Source organism: Ischnura elegans, chromosome 6 (genome assembly GCF_921293095.1).
Source record: "Ischnura elegans chromosome 6, ioIscEleg1.1, whole genome shotgun sequence".
In the NCBI taxonomy this organism is placed as follows: Eukaryota; Metazoa; Arthropoda; class Insecta; order Odonata; family Coenagrionidae; genus Ischnura; species Ischnura elegans.
The window spans coordinates 41,524,654-41,544,629 of NC_060251.1; the positions used below are offsets into that span (position 1 = coordinate 41,524,654).

The 19,976-nt window shown below is 36.8% G+C and overlaps 1 protein-coding gene across 5 annotated transcripts in view; it reads right to left on the reverse strand.

Annotated features, from left to right (window-relative positions):
- LOC124160557 (ATP-binding cassette sub-family C member 4-like) overlaps positions 1–18,299 on the reverse strand; it is a 36,978-nt gene extending 18,679 nt beyond the window's left edge. For 3 of the 5 annotated variants that reach the window (XM_046536424.1, XM_046536423.1, XM_046536422.1), the window contains exons 1-12: positions 18,197–18,299; positions 16,051–16,216; positions 8,212–8,322; positions 7,692–7,826; positions 6,186–6,390; positions 5,166–5,388; positions 3,518–3,674; positions 2,287–2,425; positions 1,616–1,726; positions 1,153–1,350; positions 788–874; positions 411–610 (exon numbers count right to left, since the gene is read on the reverse strand). In XM_046536424.1, the coding sequence (XP_046392380.1) occupies positions 411–610; positions 788–874; positions 1,153–1,350; positions 1,616–1,726; positions 2,287–2,425; positions 3,518–3,674; positions 5,166–5,388; positions 6,186–6,390; positions 7,692–7,826; positions 8,212–8,322; positions 16,051–16,124 (1,640 nt within the window). In that variant the 5' untranslated portion in view covers positions 16,125–16,216; positions 18,197–18,299. Of the gene's footprint in view, positions 1–410; positions 611–787; positions 875–1,152; positions 1,351–1,615; positions 1,727–2,286; positions 2,426–3,517; positions 3,686–5,165; positions 5,389–6,185; positions 6,391–6,565; positions 6,796–7,691; positions 7,827–8,211; positions 8,323–16,050; positions 16,217–18,196 lie in introns of those variants that run through there. The other 2 variants (XM_046536425.1, XM_046536426.1) reach the window with 2 other exon arrangements.
- Positions 18,300–19,976: the final 1,677 nt, after the last annotated feature.

Genomic DNA, 19,976 nt, shown 5'->3' on the forward strand with positions numbered 1-19,976 from the left:
GCTTTTGCAAAAATTAAGGAGCCCTACTTGTTATGAATGTATGCATGGTTATGTTTGATGAGATAAAACTATATTTTAAACATTAGCTTTTTGAACATGTTTAAACCAAAGGCAGTTTGCCTTCAATTGGTACATATTTTCAATCTCAACACCTCTAACCACGCACATTGTTCTGCTACATTTGAATACCTCGATACGCTATGTGTTAATGAGTGATTTGACTTCAATTTAAAAAATTGTGCACATGAAATCTTCAATTAAAAATGAACCATAAATAGTCAATGCAGCATAGCGTAGTTTTTCCTAAGTCATGGGATGACATTGTAATAGCTCCCGTTCCAATTCATATCGCAAAAGAATCCCAGACTATATTTGATCTGTTTTTATGAGTAAAATGCAAGTGGACCAACCTGGCAAGATTCACTCGTGCCTTTTGTCCTCCGCTTAGTGTTATCCCTCTCTCTCCCACTAAAGTCGCATCTCCATAAGGAAATTGCTCAAAATCATGCGTCAGGGCACAAACGTCTATCACCTTTCTGTATGTACTACTCTCAAATTCATCAATGAAAGTAATGTTTTGGCGCACAGATCCTCCAAATATCCATGGTTCCTGAAATAATTGGTATAAATGGCATCAGTCATTGATCGAAATACCTCAGTGACAGATTATTTTTTACTTCTGTGCATAGGTTACTGTACAAAATGGGTGAAATTCATAGTGGAAATTCTTGCTGTGGCTCATAACTTTAATACATACATATACGAAAATGAAGGACTTTTTTTTTACCTGTGACACATAAGTTACTTTTGGTGGGACTTCAATTGACCCGCTCTTCAGTGGAATTTCCCCTAATACTGCTTGTAGAATTGAGCTCTGGAAAGAAAAAAATTTTCCTCGTCTGTTATCGCGGTATTATAGCTAAATTGTCTAGGTTCATATTAATGTGTATGTATTGTCATGAACAAATTCACAAATTTGTGCTCACATATTTCTTCTCTTATCTCAACTTGATATTTTTACTTAATAAGAGTTCCAGAATTATTTATTAACTGAGGTATTCCTCTCTTACCTCTTTTTATCTTGAGAAATATAAGATCAGTATAAATTAATTAAAAACATTACCAGCCCTGATTCATACATGCCAGATTTACCTTTCCTGATCCAACTGGTCCTATGACAGCAACTAGTGATCCTGGCTTTATATGGAGATTGATGTTGTGTAGAGTATTTTCATTCAGTGTTGGTGACCATTTAGCAGTAACATCATTGAACTTCACACCTTCTACTTTGTTCTTATTTCTATCTTTATTTGTTTGCTTCACATCGATTTCTTCATATAGAAGAAATTGCTGAAAATACATATTTTATGTCAGTTGAAAGACTAAGTACTAGGTGCCCAAGCATTTTATCCATTTATCGATATTAATTATAAGACAGCCACATTTTATTAAAGGCAGATTGAAAAATTCTATGCTTATCTGCTGCCATTGCTTTGAACCATTTTTATTTATTTGTTGGATGAGAAATAAGATCTTCATTCCATCTATCTTTCGGAGTGTATCATAATTGCTATTTCTAAATCTAATTGATTGTCTTTCCATGATGAGTGATTACCTGAATGCGCTTTATAGAAACTGAGGTTTTTGCTATCTGAGAAATAGCTTCTGGAAATCCAATTGTCATTTCACGTGAAAGAGCACTGTAGAATGATGTCAGGACAAACACCTGTGATCCAAAAATCACCAAAATTGATTACATATATAATTATTAGAGATGGGCACTTTGGATAATTGAGTATGTACTCAAATACTATGAGTTATGATGTATTTGTGATCATCGATAATAGAGTAAGAAATGAGATTGATGCCTCTAATGTATTTTTTGAAATATTGATAGTTTTTGCCATAACTTACTTTGTCCAAAACTGTCATGGGTTATTGATGATGCATGTTTTAATATTTTCATAAAAAATACTCAAATAATTCAATAAGTTTAAATATTCAAGCTCAACATGCTGTTCAATGTTGCCGAAAAGTAGTTGTATGTTGTAAAGTGAATTCTTTTTGTTCATTTCAATCGAACAGAATATTTATAATATTGAAAAATAGGAAATTATTTTATCAAGCATTTAGAGACGTAGAGTAAAAATATTATTTCATATATTTTCAAATCCTGACAAAAAGATAATCAACTCATCTCTAATAATTGGTCTTTAACATGATCTGTGCATTCATTTTTCGTTTGTTGTGATTGACTTATAAATTTTTAATTTTCAATTTACTTACCTGCTGAGCAGTGATAATGTTTCCACTAAGAGTGTATGAAAGCACAGTAAAAAACAGAGCCACGCGTGCAGTATATTGTGTGAATGACACGTACAAAGCTCTAATGATTGAAAGATTAGTGGCCTGCTTTATTTCACTCCTGCAAGAAAATAAGTGAAGCGGTCAAAGTCAGTCAATTTGCGAAATTATGAAGTTAAGTGGTCTACTTAACTTTTTTTAATACACACCTTCATAACCTTGGAAAACCTACCCTATATAGGTACTTAATTTCATTATAGAAGGAAAAACTGGGGACTAGGCAGTGGCATACCTTCATGGAGTTATCTACAAGTTTACCATAAGCATGAAAACTCGATTGATGAAAAATCATTTGTCTTGGAAAGGATTCGAACCTGGGTCCTCTGCATTTGCACCAGGTGCACTACCACTTAAGCTAGATGATGATAAAGATGTATTATTCCTCATGAATTGTTGTTGGTTTTAGAGGCAAAGGTGGTGAATGGTCCCAGATATATCATGTTACAGGACAATATTTTTGTACATATGTAGTACCTACCACTGTTCTGAGGCTAAATGTAGAACTTTGAATGCCGTGACATTCATTCATGCATGTTTGCCATGGATCAGACGAATTATTCAAGGAAATTAACTACAAATAGCTATCAGGGTACTTTTATGGAGTTTCCGACTATATAGTGCACAGTTTGTGTGAAAACCACTGTGAGAAAGGAGGTAATTTGCCTTGACCAGGATTTGAACGCAGATCCTAGCTCTCAAATCAGATAGCTTTATAAGTATTTTGCACTTCACTGTACATTTTATTACAACCTATCCATCTCCAAATTTATGGGTGTTAAATTCCATGTAAATGTACATGTGCACTTTCATATCATTTCATAATATGAAATTATTAAATGTAATTTAGAAGGTTCTAGTGTTGGCATAGAAATCTATAATAATGAAAAATTTATTCATTTTTCTCCCTATTCACTGATTATCACTTTCACTAATAATTTGACGTGTTTATTTGGAAACAAATTTAGCTCCAGACATTTGGATTTATCCACAGACACTGTGTTTTCTAGCTAAATTTTGCCCGTAGAAGATTTTTTCTCAAGAAAACTGTCCAAATATTGTGTACCTTTGTAATCAAATTTAAAAGTTCTTATTGTAGTGCTTTTCAATGTATGTACTTGCAAAAAAAATGGAATGTTACCTCATAAACACTTACCTTCTTGCCATGGAAATAAGTTTTGAGAAAGGTTTTTCCCACGTGTACATCTTGATGACTTGTATTCCTGTGATTATTTCATTCATCAATTTCACTCTAGTATCAGTACGGTCAGCCATTTTCATCCTGAAAATTGATGTCAACTTCCCCATCCAGCCTGAAAGGTAACTATTCGGGTTTTTTTAGTATGGACAACAGTTGTTTGTAGTCTCCTCATTCATGTAAAAATTCCTGTTGGTATACATTTAGTTACTGGGAATCATATGGATCAGTTATTTGTGGAGTTGGTAGCAGTGATGTAACTAGGAATATGCTTTGGGAGAGGATGAGGGGGTTTTGGGGGGGATGGAGGGCTTTGGGGGGGTAGAAGGGGTTCCTGGGGGCAACCTTCCTCAGAAAATGGGGAATCAAGGAAAAATTTTGAAAAATAACTTGCCTGAAAATGCAATTTACATCATTTTGGCACTACAAGCAGGTGTAGTTATTATACATATATCAAATCCAGACTAGATTTTAAAATAATGTTTTGATTTCTCTGAGGCTTTTGAGGAGGATACATCCCCTCAACCCTCCATAGTTACATCACTGGTTGGTAGGGAATAGTCTTTATCACCTTCGTACTATTTAGACTTGTAGCCATGGAATTATGTTTGCATCTTGTTTGTACTTCTCAATTTTTATGAGTAGTCCATCCACTGAATCAGGTAGTGGTTACTTTTTATGACAATATATATATTAGTTCTCTACTTTCCAATAATATGTGTGCTAAAAATATATAGTTTTACATACTTTTTCTGCTTTCGTAGACTTTTACATGACAGGTTTTAATTTTGTATTAATTTTTTTGGACGTCCTTCCCTACGAAACTACATGGAAATGTGGATTGATGGGGAAAAAGAGGTAGATCAAGGAATTATGGATGGAGTATGCGGGAGAAGACACAGAGAACCTGATGATCATAAAATGCTTAGAAAGAAAACTAGAGAATGGACATATGTCTCGAGGGACACCAAAGTATGTACATACATATAATGGGCTTTACCCATGAATAAGTAAGTGTTAATGCTATTAATCAGTGGTTGACTGACATATGTATTGAGCCCATCTGTCTCAATATAGGCATCAGGATCAGGGCCGGATTTACCATAAGGCAAAATAGGCACGGGCCTATAGGGGCATTGCAGCCCAAGGGGTGCCTTCAAGGGTGGCAGTTCATTCAGTTACAGCAGTAAGTAATGTTTTTATTTTTGAAGGTACTCTTCTTTTTTGTTGTATGAATTAAGGCTAGAAGGCATAAGGCATAAAAGTTAAACTGTTTCATGTAGTTTTACTCCAAGCTGTTTTTCTTTAATTGAATTGTCTATGTCTTCCGTGCATAAAAATTCAAGCATAGACTTATGCTGTCAGCCATATATCTGTTTATTCTTTTTTTCCAAACCTTACCTCACGCGAGTGGCTATGCCTAATCATAAAAATCGGGGAGGAGGGGGGCTCAAGTGAGGAGGGGTTCTCAATGGAGAGGTGAAAATCATAACGTAATCGTAAATCTAAATCATAACTTTGGGTGAATCCGGCCCTGATCAGGATGAAGTACAATTTTTTTGGTCTTAATTTTACTTTGATTTCATTTGGATTGTATTCTACTCACCCTGGAAGGGAATGATTAGTATAAGAGCCAACAATCCTATCAGCGCCAGGGCACCCATATCATTCCAAATTAGATATGCCACTATTGCTGTCTGAAGGGGACCAATCCAAATGTCATGAGCAAATCCCATCAGGTAATCAAAGTTGTTAACATCATTGGACATCATGTTCACTATCTGGCCCACTGTGGCTTCTCCTAATGAAGACTGGCTTAACCGTAGGGCCTAAGAACATGAAAGTAAAATTTTTTCAGTGTTAAATATTCTTACAATGTGTTTGCTTTTTTAATCAGATACTCAAGTGAATAGTGGTTTAATTCTTTATTAACCATTTTCTATCATCAAAGTATTGATCCAGGTTTTTTATGTAGTTTAAATTCTTACATCACATATTGTAAAAAGTGCAACTCTTATTACGGCTGCAAAGTTCGTGAGCAGAGCAATGAAACAAACTGACTATGCTGTGAGATATATGTACATACAATAAAAATCCTATAGAAATATCTGGTGCCATAGAAACTTTCAATGATAATACTATAATGATTAGTTGAGCGTAGTGCAACCAAGTGGATGGTCAAAATAGAAATTGAATATCCACTGAGTGAAAATGTTGACTCACGAAGAAAGATTCATGGAGGATTCAGGTTCAAAACCTATGTGAGGTCACCAGACAATTCAACAAAATTACGTGCACTTAGAGGTAGCATAAAGTTGAAATCATAGAATTCAAACGTAATTTGTAAGCGAAAACTTTATTATTAGCATAAGAGAACAAACTTTTCTTTTCTATTCACAAAAAAAAACATTTATATTATTCAGTTGAATATTTTGTAACATTCTCATTTACATCTTTTAATGAAGCCAAAATATTTATGCTTCATGTGTAAGTGAAAACTGTAAGTGAAGCCTATTTTCTTCTAAATGACATCAACTTCAAATTAAAGCTCTTGCTTCCTTGATTTTTCAAGTCTCCTGTTATTGTATCATTATTAGAAGAGATAAATAATTATGTGTCCCCATACCTTGCGATACATAAGAGAGCAGCAGGCAATCCTGATTTTCATTCCAAGATGGAAAGTTGCCATCACAAATGGATGATTGATGAAACTGCTCAAGGCGAAGCACACAATTACCCCCACTGAATTCAAGTAGGCTGTTTTTATGTCTTCATTTTCTTTGCTCTCAAAATATCCTATGAGTTGTCCCAAAAATATTGGTTGGCCAATTCTGCAATTTATTTAAATAGTGCATATGTGGTTCTAAGTATATCATGAAGTCCATTCAATCACAAGATGTAAAAAAATATTTTGAAATAAACATGGAATTGTTGATGTGGTGGATGTAAATATGAGGGCTGTTTCTTTTTGCAACCTCAAATGGGTCATGATTGCCGAAGAATCACCTGAATTTTCTTGGTTAGCCTGGTGATTTTTAGTTCTTCCGTTGTGATTGTTACTTTGTTTCGTGTGTGTCATATTGATTCCGTTTCATCTCTGGCCACAGTTAATTTTTTTTATTTTCTCTTTTATCAGCATAAAGGTCAAGGCATTTCAATGTTCAAGCCATCCATGCCACAATTTACTCCTGGCAGGAGAATCGTCTGAGAGGACCTTGTTAATGAGACTGCAGCTCACCTTAAATTGAGAACTTGTGCTCATGAATGGCTGAGTGTGTGGTACAGAGACCACCAGCTCGTAGTACCTGCATGTCACTTGTATGGCATTTTCGCTGGGTGATCTGAGGTTGAAAATAGACTGCCCTTGTCTCTAAAATCTTTGAACGCTGGAAAAAGGCTAAAGAGTTTCAGGAGGGGTGTTGATAGAGCAGAGATGTATCAAATAGATTTAAAAAATAATTGGTAAATGTCGTCAGGATTTATTTTCATTCTTGGATGGATATGTAATGTTTACCTTTAGGATAAAAAAATGAAAATTGAAAGTTTATGAAGAAGGTTATGCTATTGAAAATAGGTTTGACCTTACAAAAGAATATTTTTAAAGTATCAAATGTGATAGAATACAAATTTTCTAGTGATATATCAGAACAAGAGTGGCTGAGATGGTCCTAGCTCATCGACTCTATTGGTTTTTAGGATTATGGGGGCACAATCGATTACTTGATTGGATTAACTCTTGAAAATTCTGTTTAACCAAATCTTCCTTGAGCTATAGTAGCTACGAATAGTAACAAATACAGCAATGGGAGTCACAGTAGTGAAGGATAGCAAAGAGGAAAAATTATTCATAGGACTAAGGTTAGAGATATAGCAACAATAAGCTGATCCCTATTGGAAATATTCAATTCCGTTCAATTGAAAAGTGACAAATTTTAATTGAACATGAGGATATTCAATTGAGTTTCCACATATTCAATTAAAATTTGTCACTTTTCAATTGAATGGAATTGAATATTTTCAACAGGGATTAAACTGATCTTAGGTCTGAGGGTTAAGATGCAGGGATAATCTATTTAACTACATCTCTATGACACATATTTCTCCAGTAATGGACAATTTATACATAATTTACCTTGTTAGGGAGTCCAGTATTCCAAAAATTATTCCATACATCCAGAATTCCCATTGGAAAGTTTTTGACAATACTTTAAAAAAGCTGGGGATCTTGTTTCTTGCTGTTTTTTTACGAACTTCTTCATCCCAATTCCTGCATCAGATTTCATAAGAATTACTGAGTAGGTATAGTAAACATGAATTATACATTTTTGGCGTTAAAATATTTTAAAAGATTTATTGGTGCAGTGATTCTAAAGAATGCTTATGCTTAATATCTGGTTTAGCATTTCCTTAATATTAATCTGAAAGTAGATTATCACTTCTATTACATTTATTAATATTATAAGCTACATATCTTTTCTTCTATGTATTTTCATAGTTCTATGACCATGTGTCAAAATAATGGTCATCATCTTGTTAGCATTCAACTGACGTTGTATAAACTGGCTGAAATAAGTACATATCTGAATAATTTGTCTTTCAATAACAGTAAAAGGAACATGTGGTTTAATTTAAGTAGCATATTATTCACTTACTTTTCCAGCTTATCTCCGAGTGACTGTGATTTGTGTTCATCCAATGGTTCATACATGTCTTCCATTTCAAAAACTTTCTTATAACCTTTCCAGAACACTCCTCCCATCCAACTAAAAAGAAATAGATAATTTTTCAATTTTATTTTAGTATGATATGTTTCACTTGAGTGTATTGATATGAAAGTAAAATAAGTGTGTGCTCATGATGAGTTATTTTGGTATTTTTTCAATTAAGTTACATTACATGTGATTTGATGTTTGGATCTTTCCAGGCGAACAATAGCAGTAAAGATTTCTTGGGCTCTGCACCGGATCAGGTCCTTCATATTTCCTTCTGTAGAAGGAGACATAAAGGACCTGACCACGTGCTGCCCCCGAGAAATCTTTACTGCTTACATTATATGTGCTGGAATCAGTTGAGTAAATAGTAATATGCTCTGGGGGGTATGGGATGGCCTGGGGTGGCCACCCTCCCTCTTATTAAAAATTTTGTCCGGGAAAAATTTTGAAAATGACATGCCTGGAAATACATTTTACATAATTTTGGAAATAAAATTTTACTTCAAGCAGATGGAGTTAGTATATGTCAAAAGTAGACAATATTTTTGAATATTTCTTTTCAATATGTCTTGAATTTCTCTGAGGCTTTGGAGGGGGGGGATCTATCCCCTCATCCCTCCCCATAGTTATGCCACTGGCTGGAATCACCACCTAATCCTTGAGGGCAATATAGAGTGTGCAGCTTCAGATTGTTAATCATGCATGGGCAAGCAATTATGTTCATGATTAATAGTTGCTAGTTAAATGGCAGTGGAATGATCCATTTTCCCATGTTCATGTTAGTTGTTGCCTCCTTAACGCATAAAACCTCTTGTGAGACTGACTCATTGGTGATTTTTAATTCCCTTTTCAACTTTTTGAAGAGCTAAAGAGATGCAATTATGCTCAGACAGGGCCGGCCTTAGGGCGGGGCGACCGCCCCGGGCCCCGCGCTTTGGGGGGCCCGGGGCGGTCGCCCCGCCCTAAGGCCGGCCCTGTCGTGAAAAAAAAATTCGTGAAAATTCGCATCATTCGTGAAAAAAAAAATTAAAATACACGATAGTTTTGAAAACGCAATTTCAACTATTACTGTATTGTTAAGTCCGTGCTAGACAAAAAATAATATTATGAAAAAGGAATAATGATGCAGTAATTTTTATTGTGCAATTGCGTTTGTCAGTACAGTACTGTGTCGTGATATTTTAAGTGAAGGGCCCCGGCACTGAAGGTTCGCCCCTAGCCCCGCACCTGCTAGGGCCGGCCCTGTACTCAGAGGCGGGAGATTGAAAATTGATTCTGTGGAAATTCCGAAAACCTCAACTTCTCCGCCTCCTTTACTCTGAAAAAATATAAATGCCAGACTTTCCGGTCAACGGCCTCCAACCCCGAGAATGCTTGGGCTATCGAAGCGTATGCTAATTCTTCTAATAGGGGAAATATCGCTTCTTTTATTACGCTTTTTCTTTTCGCTTGAATCTGCAATACGGAGAAACAAATCTTCGAAACTTCACGTCCTGTGGCCAGGCAAACATCCTACGCGTTTATGCAACCCGAGACACAAAGTGATGGAAATGTCTTTGATGACTACGGAACAACTCAAAGTCAATAAATATCCCTTAAAAATCACCCACTCGGTGTATTTATCGGAAAAATTCCAAAAGGCTTCGTATTCATATTCCTAGCCCATCATAAAATTCAAAATGTGAATTTTCCTGTTTTCGATACAAACCTCCGGTCGACGGCCACGACTGCCGACTCAAGCACGCAATCGCGTCGAATGGCGAATCTTCGGATAAAGGCTGAGGATTCGACTAGAGTACTTATCATGACTGAGTTTCCTTGTCTCTTGCCGGGGAGTGGAGAAAAGGAATTTTCAACGCGAAGAATTCCATGGAGTCTTAAACAGGCATCCATAATTATCCCATTGGTATATGCAACCCGATTGACTAATTTATTGAATAATTTTCCTGCGAGTTTTGAAGTTAAAGACTGACTCCTTATTCCGCTCATTTGTGGCCGACGGGATCTGCTTCGTCGAAATGACGTGAGGCCGTAAAGTTAATGACTTTCGATTGATAAGAATCCAAATACTTATCTTGCATATTTGTGGCCCCATCATCCTCTGTTGCGTCAATTAAATCTTCCTAGAGGTATTTCGCTGGGTTGGCTTGTGAAACGAAACGAAAATGTTTCGTTTCGATCAGGAGGGAAACGAAAATAAGAGACCTAGGTTTCGTTTCGATCCCGCACGAAGTTAAAATCACCAAATAGTTTAGTTTCGACCCGGAACAAAACTTTTCTTCCGGGAACGGAACTAAATTAATCGAAACTCCGCTGCTCATAGTAAAGTTTCGATCCCAGAAGTTGAGTGGAGGGGGATAAGAAGGAATATATAAAATCGTATCCGGCTCCGTTTTGTGAAAGTTCTTTATATCCATGATAAAAAGAAGAACACAATGGTAATTTCCACAATTTTAATGTCAATGTTATCACGTTTGTGCAACTGGGTTCACAGAGAATATTAAAGATTTTTCATGCACTCTAGAAATGAGCTGCGTCTACCGACGTGAGCCTATCGGTAAAAGTAAAGAGTCATATTTAAAGCAAATATATTATCGAAATATGTATTTTTACGCCATTTTTTCTTTTCATATTCATGCACTTAATGATAAGAGATTGAAGATTAATCGATAAAAAGAGCATAGAGGTACTAAACTATTTTTCCGTCTTGAAAAGAGTAAAAAAGGATGTATTTAGCAATTGTATACCTACAATCACATAATGATATCCATGATAAAAAGAAGAATACAATGGCAATTTCCACAGTTTTAATGTCACAACTCAGCAACCGACAATGGTTTAAACACGTAAGTGTCATTTTCAAGGAAAAATTGAAAAACCTTGAAAATGACACTTACGTATTGAAACCATGGTCGGTTGCTGAGTTGTGACATTAAAATTGTGGAAATTACCATTGCGTTCTTCTTTTTATCATGGATATGAGAAGGAATAGTTTCGACCCATTACGCTTGACGTAAGTATAGAGAGGTTAAAACATCGAGTTTAAAATTCGAATGGCCAGTTTGTGTTCGCCGTACTCCTGTAAGTGGTAAAATATGAATGCCCCATGCATCTAATGGCGGTATGCCGAACCTCTACTTCATTCAACCATACTCCGTACTCGGTGAGTGAGTCGAAACTAAACTGTTCGGAGGTTAAGCGCATGGTCCCTGCAGTGCGAAACATTATCTGCGTTTCGTTTCATTTCAGAGTTTTAGTTTAGTTTCGACCCGAAGGAATTTCGAATCCGATTTCGTTTCGACCCTGAGTTAGGTTTAAATCCATTTCGTTTCTTCATTCTTCTCCTGGGAACGAAACTATTGATGTTTCACTGGTTTTGGCTTCCGTTTAGTTTCTATTGCTATCCCTGGTTGCAACTCGTGTTTGCGACGACACCGCTTGGCGTGCCACTGGTTGCGTTCAGAGCTACATTAACGACACCAAAGGATAGAAAGTTTTTTATCAGCAGCGTTAACCATTTATTAACGACAATGCTAACGACTGCATGTTAACCAAAAACCTCCCAGCTTCACTTCGAGTCTCCTCATATCGGACATGATGTTTTTTTTCTATTTTCCCGATTTTGTGAGATATACCTCTATATTGACGGAAGGCTTATGCTTGGTGGGTGGCCCAGGGTCAGAGGCGTAGCCAGGAAACATTATCTGCGATTCGTTTCATTCCAGAGTTTTATTTTAGTTTCGACCCGAAGTAGTTTTCACTCCGATTTCGTTTCAACCCTGAGTTTGGCTCCCCGGGATTAGATACATTTCGTTTGGCTTCTACAGTCCTCTCCCTGGAACGAAGGAATAATTGAAATTTTACTGGTTTTGACTTTCGTTTCGTTTCACTTGCCAACCCTGGGATTTCGCGCGACGAAGGGCGAATAGGGATTTAAGAAGTTCCAAAGTTCCAATGGGAAGGGATAGGAAATAAAGATAAAATAAAAAAATATTTAAAAACGTGCTTTTCCGAGAACAGAGTAAAATGCACTAAAAAGAAAAAAAAGACTTTCACTCTCATGGTGGGTGCTGTTAATAGTGTTAATCATTTATTTACTCGTACATTTTGTTTTTACATCTGAATACAAAAATAACAAAGGGAAGGAACTTTAGGTGGTCTCCAAGGTCATAGTACCAGAACTGAGCCACCATCAAATAACAAAATGTATTACAATAAAAAAATAATAAGGCAGTAAATAATACATGAATGTTTTAAATAAATAACATCGAGTCGACCGCACGCTCGAAAAAACGATTTAAATTTCGGGGTTGCAAGTTGGTGCAAGGTTTTACTTTAGATTCACAATATAGAAGCTTCAAAGAACGACATGATATAAGTAACTTAGCGAAATTCGATGATAATATCTACTTTTTCTCTACGTTTATGCAAAAAAAGGGCTGAAAACAGGCTCCGCCATTTTGTTATATATCTATGGTTATTGATAAAACAAAATATTTAAAAACCCTTCAAATGAAAGAAAAAGAAGTGTCGATTAAGATGGTATAACATGTGTCGATAAAGATGGTATAACAGTTGTGTCGATAAAACTATTCATGAAACCACTGCACGAGGATAAATTCGGCAATTTTCAGAAAAAATCGAGAGTCGTCGTTTTTCGTTAAATTTGTTCAACTTTGACCTCACATATATTGTTAACGTAAAAACACAGGAAATAAATAATCTGGGAAGGTGTGCACAATTTATTTGAGAAAATGTGCGCGAAGTTTCAACTTCCTAGCTCAAAAAAATCGATTTTGAGGTTTTAGCCAGCTTTTTTCTATTCTAGCCCACTGTGCAGCGTGTGGCTAATTTTTACGGAGTAACGCAAAACGGACATAGTCGCACACACAAACACACTTTGGTCGCTTTACACCTCTTTTGAGGGCGCCCCATACGGCAATAAGAGTTTAAATTTTAGTGTGTTAAAGATGGAAAAAAGTTAAAAAATAAAATAATGATAATCTTAGTTTTGAATTAACAAACCCATTTCCGTGGAGTAAGGCTATATAGGTTTATGGACTTCAATGGGCACCCATTCCCCCAATGCTAAGATGCCGCGGTCGAGGCCAAAACAAACCCGAAGAGTAATAATGGCTATGTCGTAAGACTTTACCCTACAAACCATTTGAAGAGGGGTTCGGGATAGTATGTAGATGCAGTGGCGCAGCGAGGGGGGTTTAAGGGCAAACCCTCCCCCAACATCTCAGAGGAAATTTTAAGTTTAATCCATTTTACTTCATTGTATTAATATTACTTATAGAATAGTGTAAGGATTAATAAAGTATCTCTTCAGAAAGTCGTAAAACTCACCATTTTGAAAAATTTATCTCAACTTTTTTCTGGGGGACGGCCCCCGCACCTCCTGCTTACCCTGGCGGGTATTCTATACCCCCCTGTTCCCCAGTATTAGTTGCGCCTAAAACCCCCCCTAGCGTTATTTCCTATCTGTGCCCCTGTGTCAGTGGCGCCGACTCCATGGGGCCTAAGGGGGCCCGAGCCCCCTCAAAGATTCGTTTGGGGGGGCGGAGCCTCCTCAATAATTCAAGAAAATAATTAAGTTACATTATGCTTTGTGAAATCACAAAAACATATTGGTAATTTTTATTTCCCATGTTAGACGATAGTTCCCTTTTAAAATAAATCCAACAATGTGTGTTGAAAAAAAATAATTATAAGGTTAAGCAGGTTAACTGAATCAAGTGGTGTGAATCATGGTAGTGTTTCGGTGCTGCGACACACTTTGAATTTAACCTCTTCCCGGGCAAGACCTCCGATATGGGCCCCCCCATTATTTTTTATAAGTCGGCGCCCCTGCCCTGTGTAGATGTTTCCACGTGGTTTATTTCAAATTTGTACTTCTCCATTGTTTCGATGCGATTGATCTTGGGGTAGTGGCGTTCGATGATAAATTATAGTTTTCCACTCTTTATTCGTTTCATTTTTCGGCTCAATTCTCAAAACAAGCCAGTTCAATCCGGGAAAGTCAGGAGATTTCTTATATCTACCGTTATTTTTCCCCATATCTTTGAATTGAGGTCACTTGAGAATTTTATCGATTAAATGGTGTGAGATAGGAAAACCATATTCCTTGAATGTTGTTTTCCTTGTTCGCCGATCGTAGCTGTCGCTTCAGTCTGCCATAATTCAAGCAAATTACAATGTGCATGAAAAAAATACAAAATCAGGGAAGTGGATTGGGGAACAGAAAGGTTCAAAAATTGTTTATCCACGAGAGCGGTAGGAGACCTCAACCTCACTAATCGCGACGTAAAAAACGTCTTTCGTTAGACAGTGTAATTTCATAGTGAAATTTAAGCTTATGATTACCGAATAATATTCCCAATTGTACTAAATGGTCGATATCGATGGCTAAGTTCTAACAACACGTCTCTCAAAGTCGGCCGGTTTGAGACTGGTATCTTAAACAAAGTGTAATAAAATTAAAAAAAAAATACGAGAAAAAAACAACTCTTTGTGTGTAAGTGAATGCTTTTTTTTCAGTTTTATGAATTTTTGGTTTTTAATTTCTGTGCACAAGTAAAAAAAATTATCGTCTTTTTTGCTCTCCTGAAAAGTTGCAATTTTTGAGATACGTGTTGTTAGAACTTGGCCATCGATATGTGTGCAGCGTGTTTTGCGTTCCTTCATTTTGTGCTGCATCCTCACGTAGACCAAAGTATTGTCGTTGGTTACGGAATAAATGGTGCATGCATTGTAAGAGCTAAACCCTGCCACGTAATTTCACATGCAATTGTCACGTTGTCCAGTTTATTTTTTATTTTCGATTACGGTATAGTGTAAATATAAGAAAGCGTATATTTTTTTCATTTCTCGGTTATCGACTACTCAAAAGGCTATTTGAGACAGTAAATTTACGGCCTTGACTCTTTCGCTGAAAGTCGATGACGTCATGAGCTTACGCCCAGCGTGTCTGCTTTTCGCAGGCACTTTTCGGCCAAGCAAATGGACCTTCGTTGTTATTTACCCTCTTGTGAGCAATTCATTCCCTCAGTGAATGTTCTTCCTGATCGAGTTCTACTGACGTCACCGACTCAGGAAGAGTGGGCGGTAACTTTCGCGTTTTATTATTTTAAACTTACAAGAGAATGGATGAATAGGAAAGAGCTAGTTTTTCCGTCGCAACACTCCTTTAACTATCATCTACGAACAAGGCCGTAGCTAGGGGGGGAGGGGATCAAGGGGAATTGATCCCTATTTCCACATGTACTCCTGAGAGGACTTTCTCTCCTCTAAAACGCCTCAAAACTTATTTAAGAAACTCTACAGGCTAAGAAAGACTAAGCGGTTTGGCTTTGATGTCAATCCACCGCAGAATTGACATCGACACCGAGGAGTTAATTAATTTGTTCACTACAAAGAAAGCTAGAAGGCTAAAGTTAATTTTATAATAATATATTTGTATTTTCGTTTAAGGGTTTATAATAAATGTGTATATTTAACTGTATACGCTATTTTATTTATCTCTTAAAAATGATTTTATGTTTGTCTACTATTCCATAAAATCCCCCCCGAAAATATTTTCTGGCTACGGCCTTGTCTACGTATTTCTTTAAATGAAATGCGGTTTTGAATGTAATGGAACGTCGTACTCAGTTTATGGAAGCATCAACATGTTGCTGACGACGAGTACTTATTCGGGAGCAATAGTCACCCCTTGTACACATCCTTGAGTTGCCTCGCTGGGTATCGTATACATGTAGGTGAATCCATACTTACGCGAACGTCAGGGCCGATAGGGGATTAGCTTTTGCCCGTGGGTGAGCATTGGTCCAAGTTCTTCCTTTGTCCATCACGAATGTCTATGGCAACCACTTTAATGTCAGAGTCCTGGTACTCAAACTTTTTACGTCACCGATTCATGTCCTTCCCGCTCCAAGAACACCTGTGAAAGCATTTACAAATTAAGTGCTCTCCAATCGTTCTTTGTGATGGTTTTAAAATTGTTGTTAACCAACCATTCTCCGGAAGATGGACCTTACATCTAAAGATACTTTGATTTTTTTTGTTGTCCCATTTATGGAAATTTGCATGGGTTTCAGCATCTTGTCGTACCCAATGCATCTTCAAACACCGGATAACTGCTAAAATTCTAAAGCTTGCATTCACAGAAAACCAGTAAGTCCATTAATTATGTGAGGTGATTTTGGCGATTTGTGGACCCTCCTCCCTATCGTGAAATTTGGCTCGACCTTCTCTCTCCTCCCTCCAATCTCTTTCTAAACTTCCGTCAAAAGGCTGCCATCTTCAAAATATGTGTTTAAAGAAATAAGGTTAAAATTATCAAAAAAAAATGGCGAACTTGATAAAGGGAGGTTTATGAGCATCAAGATATATCCTCATCTAGCATACAGATAATTATTAAGTGGATATTCAGCTGTGACACCCTCTAAGATTCATTTAGCTTTGCTGATGCATGCACATAAAGACTGTGCGTATACTTAAATGGGATAATACGTAGGAAAAATTGTATACTTTTATGAAAAAATTTCAAGAAATTTCCTGTGAGGATTGAGTTGTTGTGGTCCGTCAAAAGGTTGCCATCTTCAAAATATGTGTTGAGGAAATAAGGTTAAAATGATCAAAAAAATTGCAAACTTAGTCAAAGATGGTTCATGAGTTTGTTTAGAAGATGCAAAAACTAATACAGAAAATTTTAAAGCCATTATTAATGGGTAAGACATCCAAAATAAGTAACTGCTAATATTATTCTGTTACCAGTTGATATCAGCCTGTTTGAAATCGGCCAGTTAACGATTCAACTGATGATTAATTCAGAATTTGAATTATCTTTATTATCATTCACTCATAACTGGGCTATATCGAGCTGGAGAGGGGGGTTTGGAGTTCCAACTTCTTCCAAAAATATTGGGGATATATGATCTGAGAATGACCACGTGAGATTGTTCAAAATGCGTATTTTCAAAGTAGATTCGTTAATCTATAATTCATTGCGTTGAATTAAAAAATAATTATTTTAATTTGATATTAGTTGAGACTAGTATTCAAGATCGCAATTTTACATGTTTCTTACGGAAAAAAATACGCGATGCTTGCTAGGACCGCCTCTTTCTCCAACGTGATATTGGGTGAGAATCGGCTTAACCGCCTTCCCCCTAAACGTCTTACGTAGTTATTGTATACCCCTCGATGCGTCTGCATAGAGATTTGGCTTGAAGATAGTGTCAATTATCTTGAAAGATTATTCGCTGAGCTGATGAAATCAAAACTTGCATTTGAAGGCCACCTCAACAGCAGGCATCGCCGTATTTCATTTTTTTAACCACCCCTTAATCCATTTCCACCATAATCCTCCCCTGACGAACAACCTATATCTTTCATTCACAGCGGCAACGTAGTACTTTGGCGTTAATTAGGATTTAAGAAGGGCGTCTCATAGATCGCAACAGCTTATAGTGGCGTTACATGACTTTCAAGGATTCGACCTCTGTCTTTCAAGCTTCGAGGGCGTGGAACTTCCAGGGTTTTGGATGGGGTCACAACCCCTCTTATTCCCCATAGTATCCACTACTTTCTTTTATTCGAAAGCTAAGAAAATGTAACTATCGCGACGTTAATAGTGACACTTGGGTAGCATTGGTTCACATACCGGCTTGTGTATTACTGAGAAACTATGTTGCTCCTCAGTAACATAAGCGAATGCATCACAAGAAATACCATCTCATCATCCATCTCGCTCACTTGAAAACGTTGGAAACGGTGATCAATCATGATCTCGTAGAGCCCATATTATTGATTACGGCCATAAAATATTGGGTACATGATACTTGGATAAAAATTATTATTAGAATTTGGACTCGTGAGTCTGAAAGCAGTGAAAGTCACGGTAAATTCGATCACTTACCGTCGTACGGACGCTTCTTACGACGCGATACGTGGTGTCTGAACTAGGCAGCGGCCAAAGTCGTGTATATATTGGCTGCTAATCCATCGGCGAAGAGTGACGAGTGATTTCGTCTCTTTTAATGTGCAAGCAGGTGATAATGGATGGGAGCAGATTTTTCCTGATAAGCAAACGGCGTTTAGTGACGCAACTTGCAATCGCGTGAGAGCGAGAGACATCCATGCAATTTGCGGCGTCATTTTTTTTTCGGACATTCACGAAGTGTTCACGTGGGTCCAACACTAAGTATTGGATATGGATGATACCCGAATTACTTTTTTTATGACAGTGTTTTCTTGAAACAGTAACTCAAACGTATCCAATTATATCTTTGCTCACAAATACGATTCCAGTGGCGGATACATATAGGGGTGCGCGCCCCCCCTTGCAGGGCCGCCCGCATTGCCTACCGTTGGAGAACCACAACTGTAACCTTTTTATACCATAAGATTGCATTTTCTTGTATACGTGTATGATCAGTCCAAATAAAACTTTCTTAAAATTTGCATGTGACTTATTTTTCATTGCGATGAAAGTAAGGTAGCTCAAGATATATTTTGCGCCCCCCCCCCCCCCTTGAGTTTACTCTGCATCCGCTTCTGACCGATTCATAAGTGAAAACACGTGAATTGTTACATTACATGGCAGAATGAAATCTATTCTTCTACATGTAATATTCCGGGAAAAGATCATCCTGGAGCATCAATGTTCCTTAAAATTGTGTAAAATACTCTTTTCTTGGGAAAGTTAAGGAGTTAATTTGGTAAAACCGTCGAAGTTCATAAATAATACGAATTCTTTAGCATTCAAACTTACTATGCATGCAAGTCCTAAGCTAAATGAATTTTAGTGGGCATTACAACCAATTATTCACATGATAATTATCTATCTGTATGCTACATGAGGAGTCGTGTGCATACTTGACCGTGTACAAGTCCTTGAAAAACAAACAAACAGGATTTTTGCGGATTGATGCCATATCTATATTATTATATTTGGGCTTACCTACGGGGGACCCTGGCTTTAATCCTAAAGGCAGCAGTAAAAACTATAGATGCATTGCGACCTTTACTTGTTTTTTTTTTTTTAAGGAGCAGAAGGGGTAACAATTGGTCATTGGAAGCCCAATATGATGACTTGCCCCGCGTTGAATTCGAGGAAAGATAATTATCAGTTGTGACCTATGGGGCTTACTAACTTTGCTGCAGTGGAATCCGCAAGAAAATTGAATTTTGTCATTTTATCTTCGTTGAAACATGAATCGACTCCTTTCGGAGCATTGGTATCTGTATCAATTATAACAACATGTTTTTTTGATTCTTGTAATCATTAAATTTCCTTGATTTTCCTTTGAAAATCTGATTTTATATTGAATCTTTATCGAAATTATTTATGTTAATTATATCTTATTATCACGCATGTTATTTTATATTCGATTAATTTTGTTGTTTATACGGTTTTAATCGGATAACTCTATGAAACAATTAGATGCATTGTAAGTTTTCTGTTTTCTTTGGATATCACAAAATGTAAAAAGAATTAGGAGGAATTTTCGTTCGAACCTCTTGCCGTCCTGCAAGTTTCTCTCCTCCGGATAATATTGCACACGACTCCTCATCTAGCATGCAGATAATTATTAAGTGGAAAATCAGCTGTGATGCCCTCTACGATTCATTTAGCTTTGCTGATGCATGCACATAAAGACTGTGCGTATACTTAAATGGGATAATACGTAGGAAAA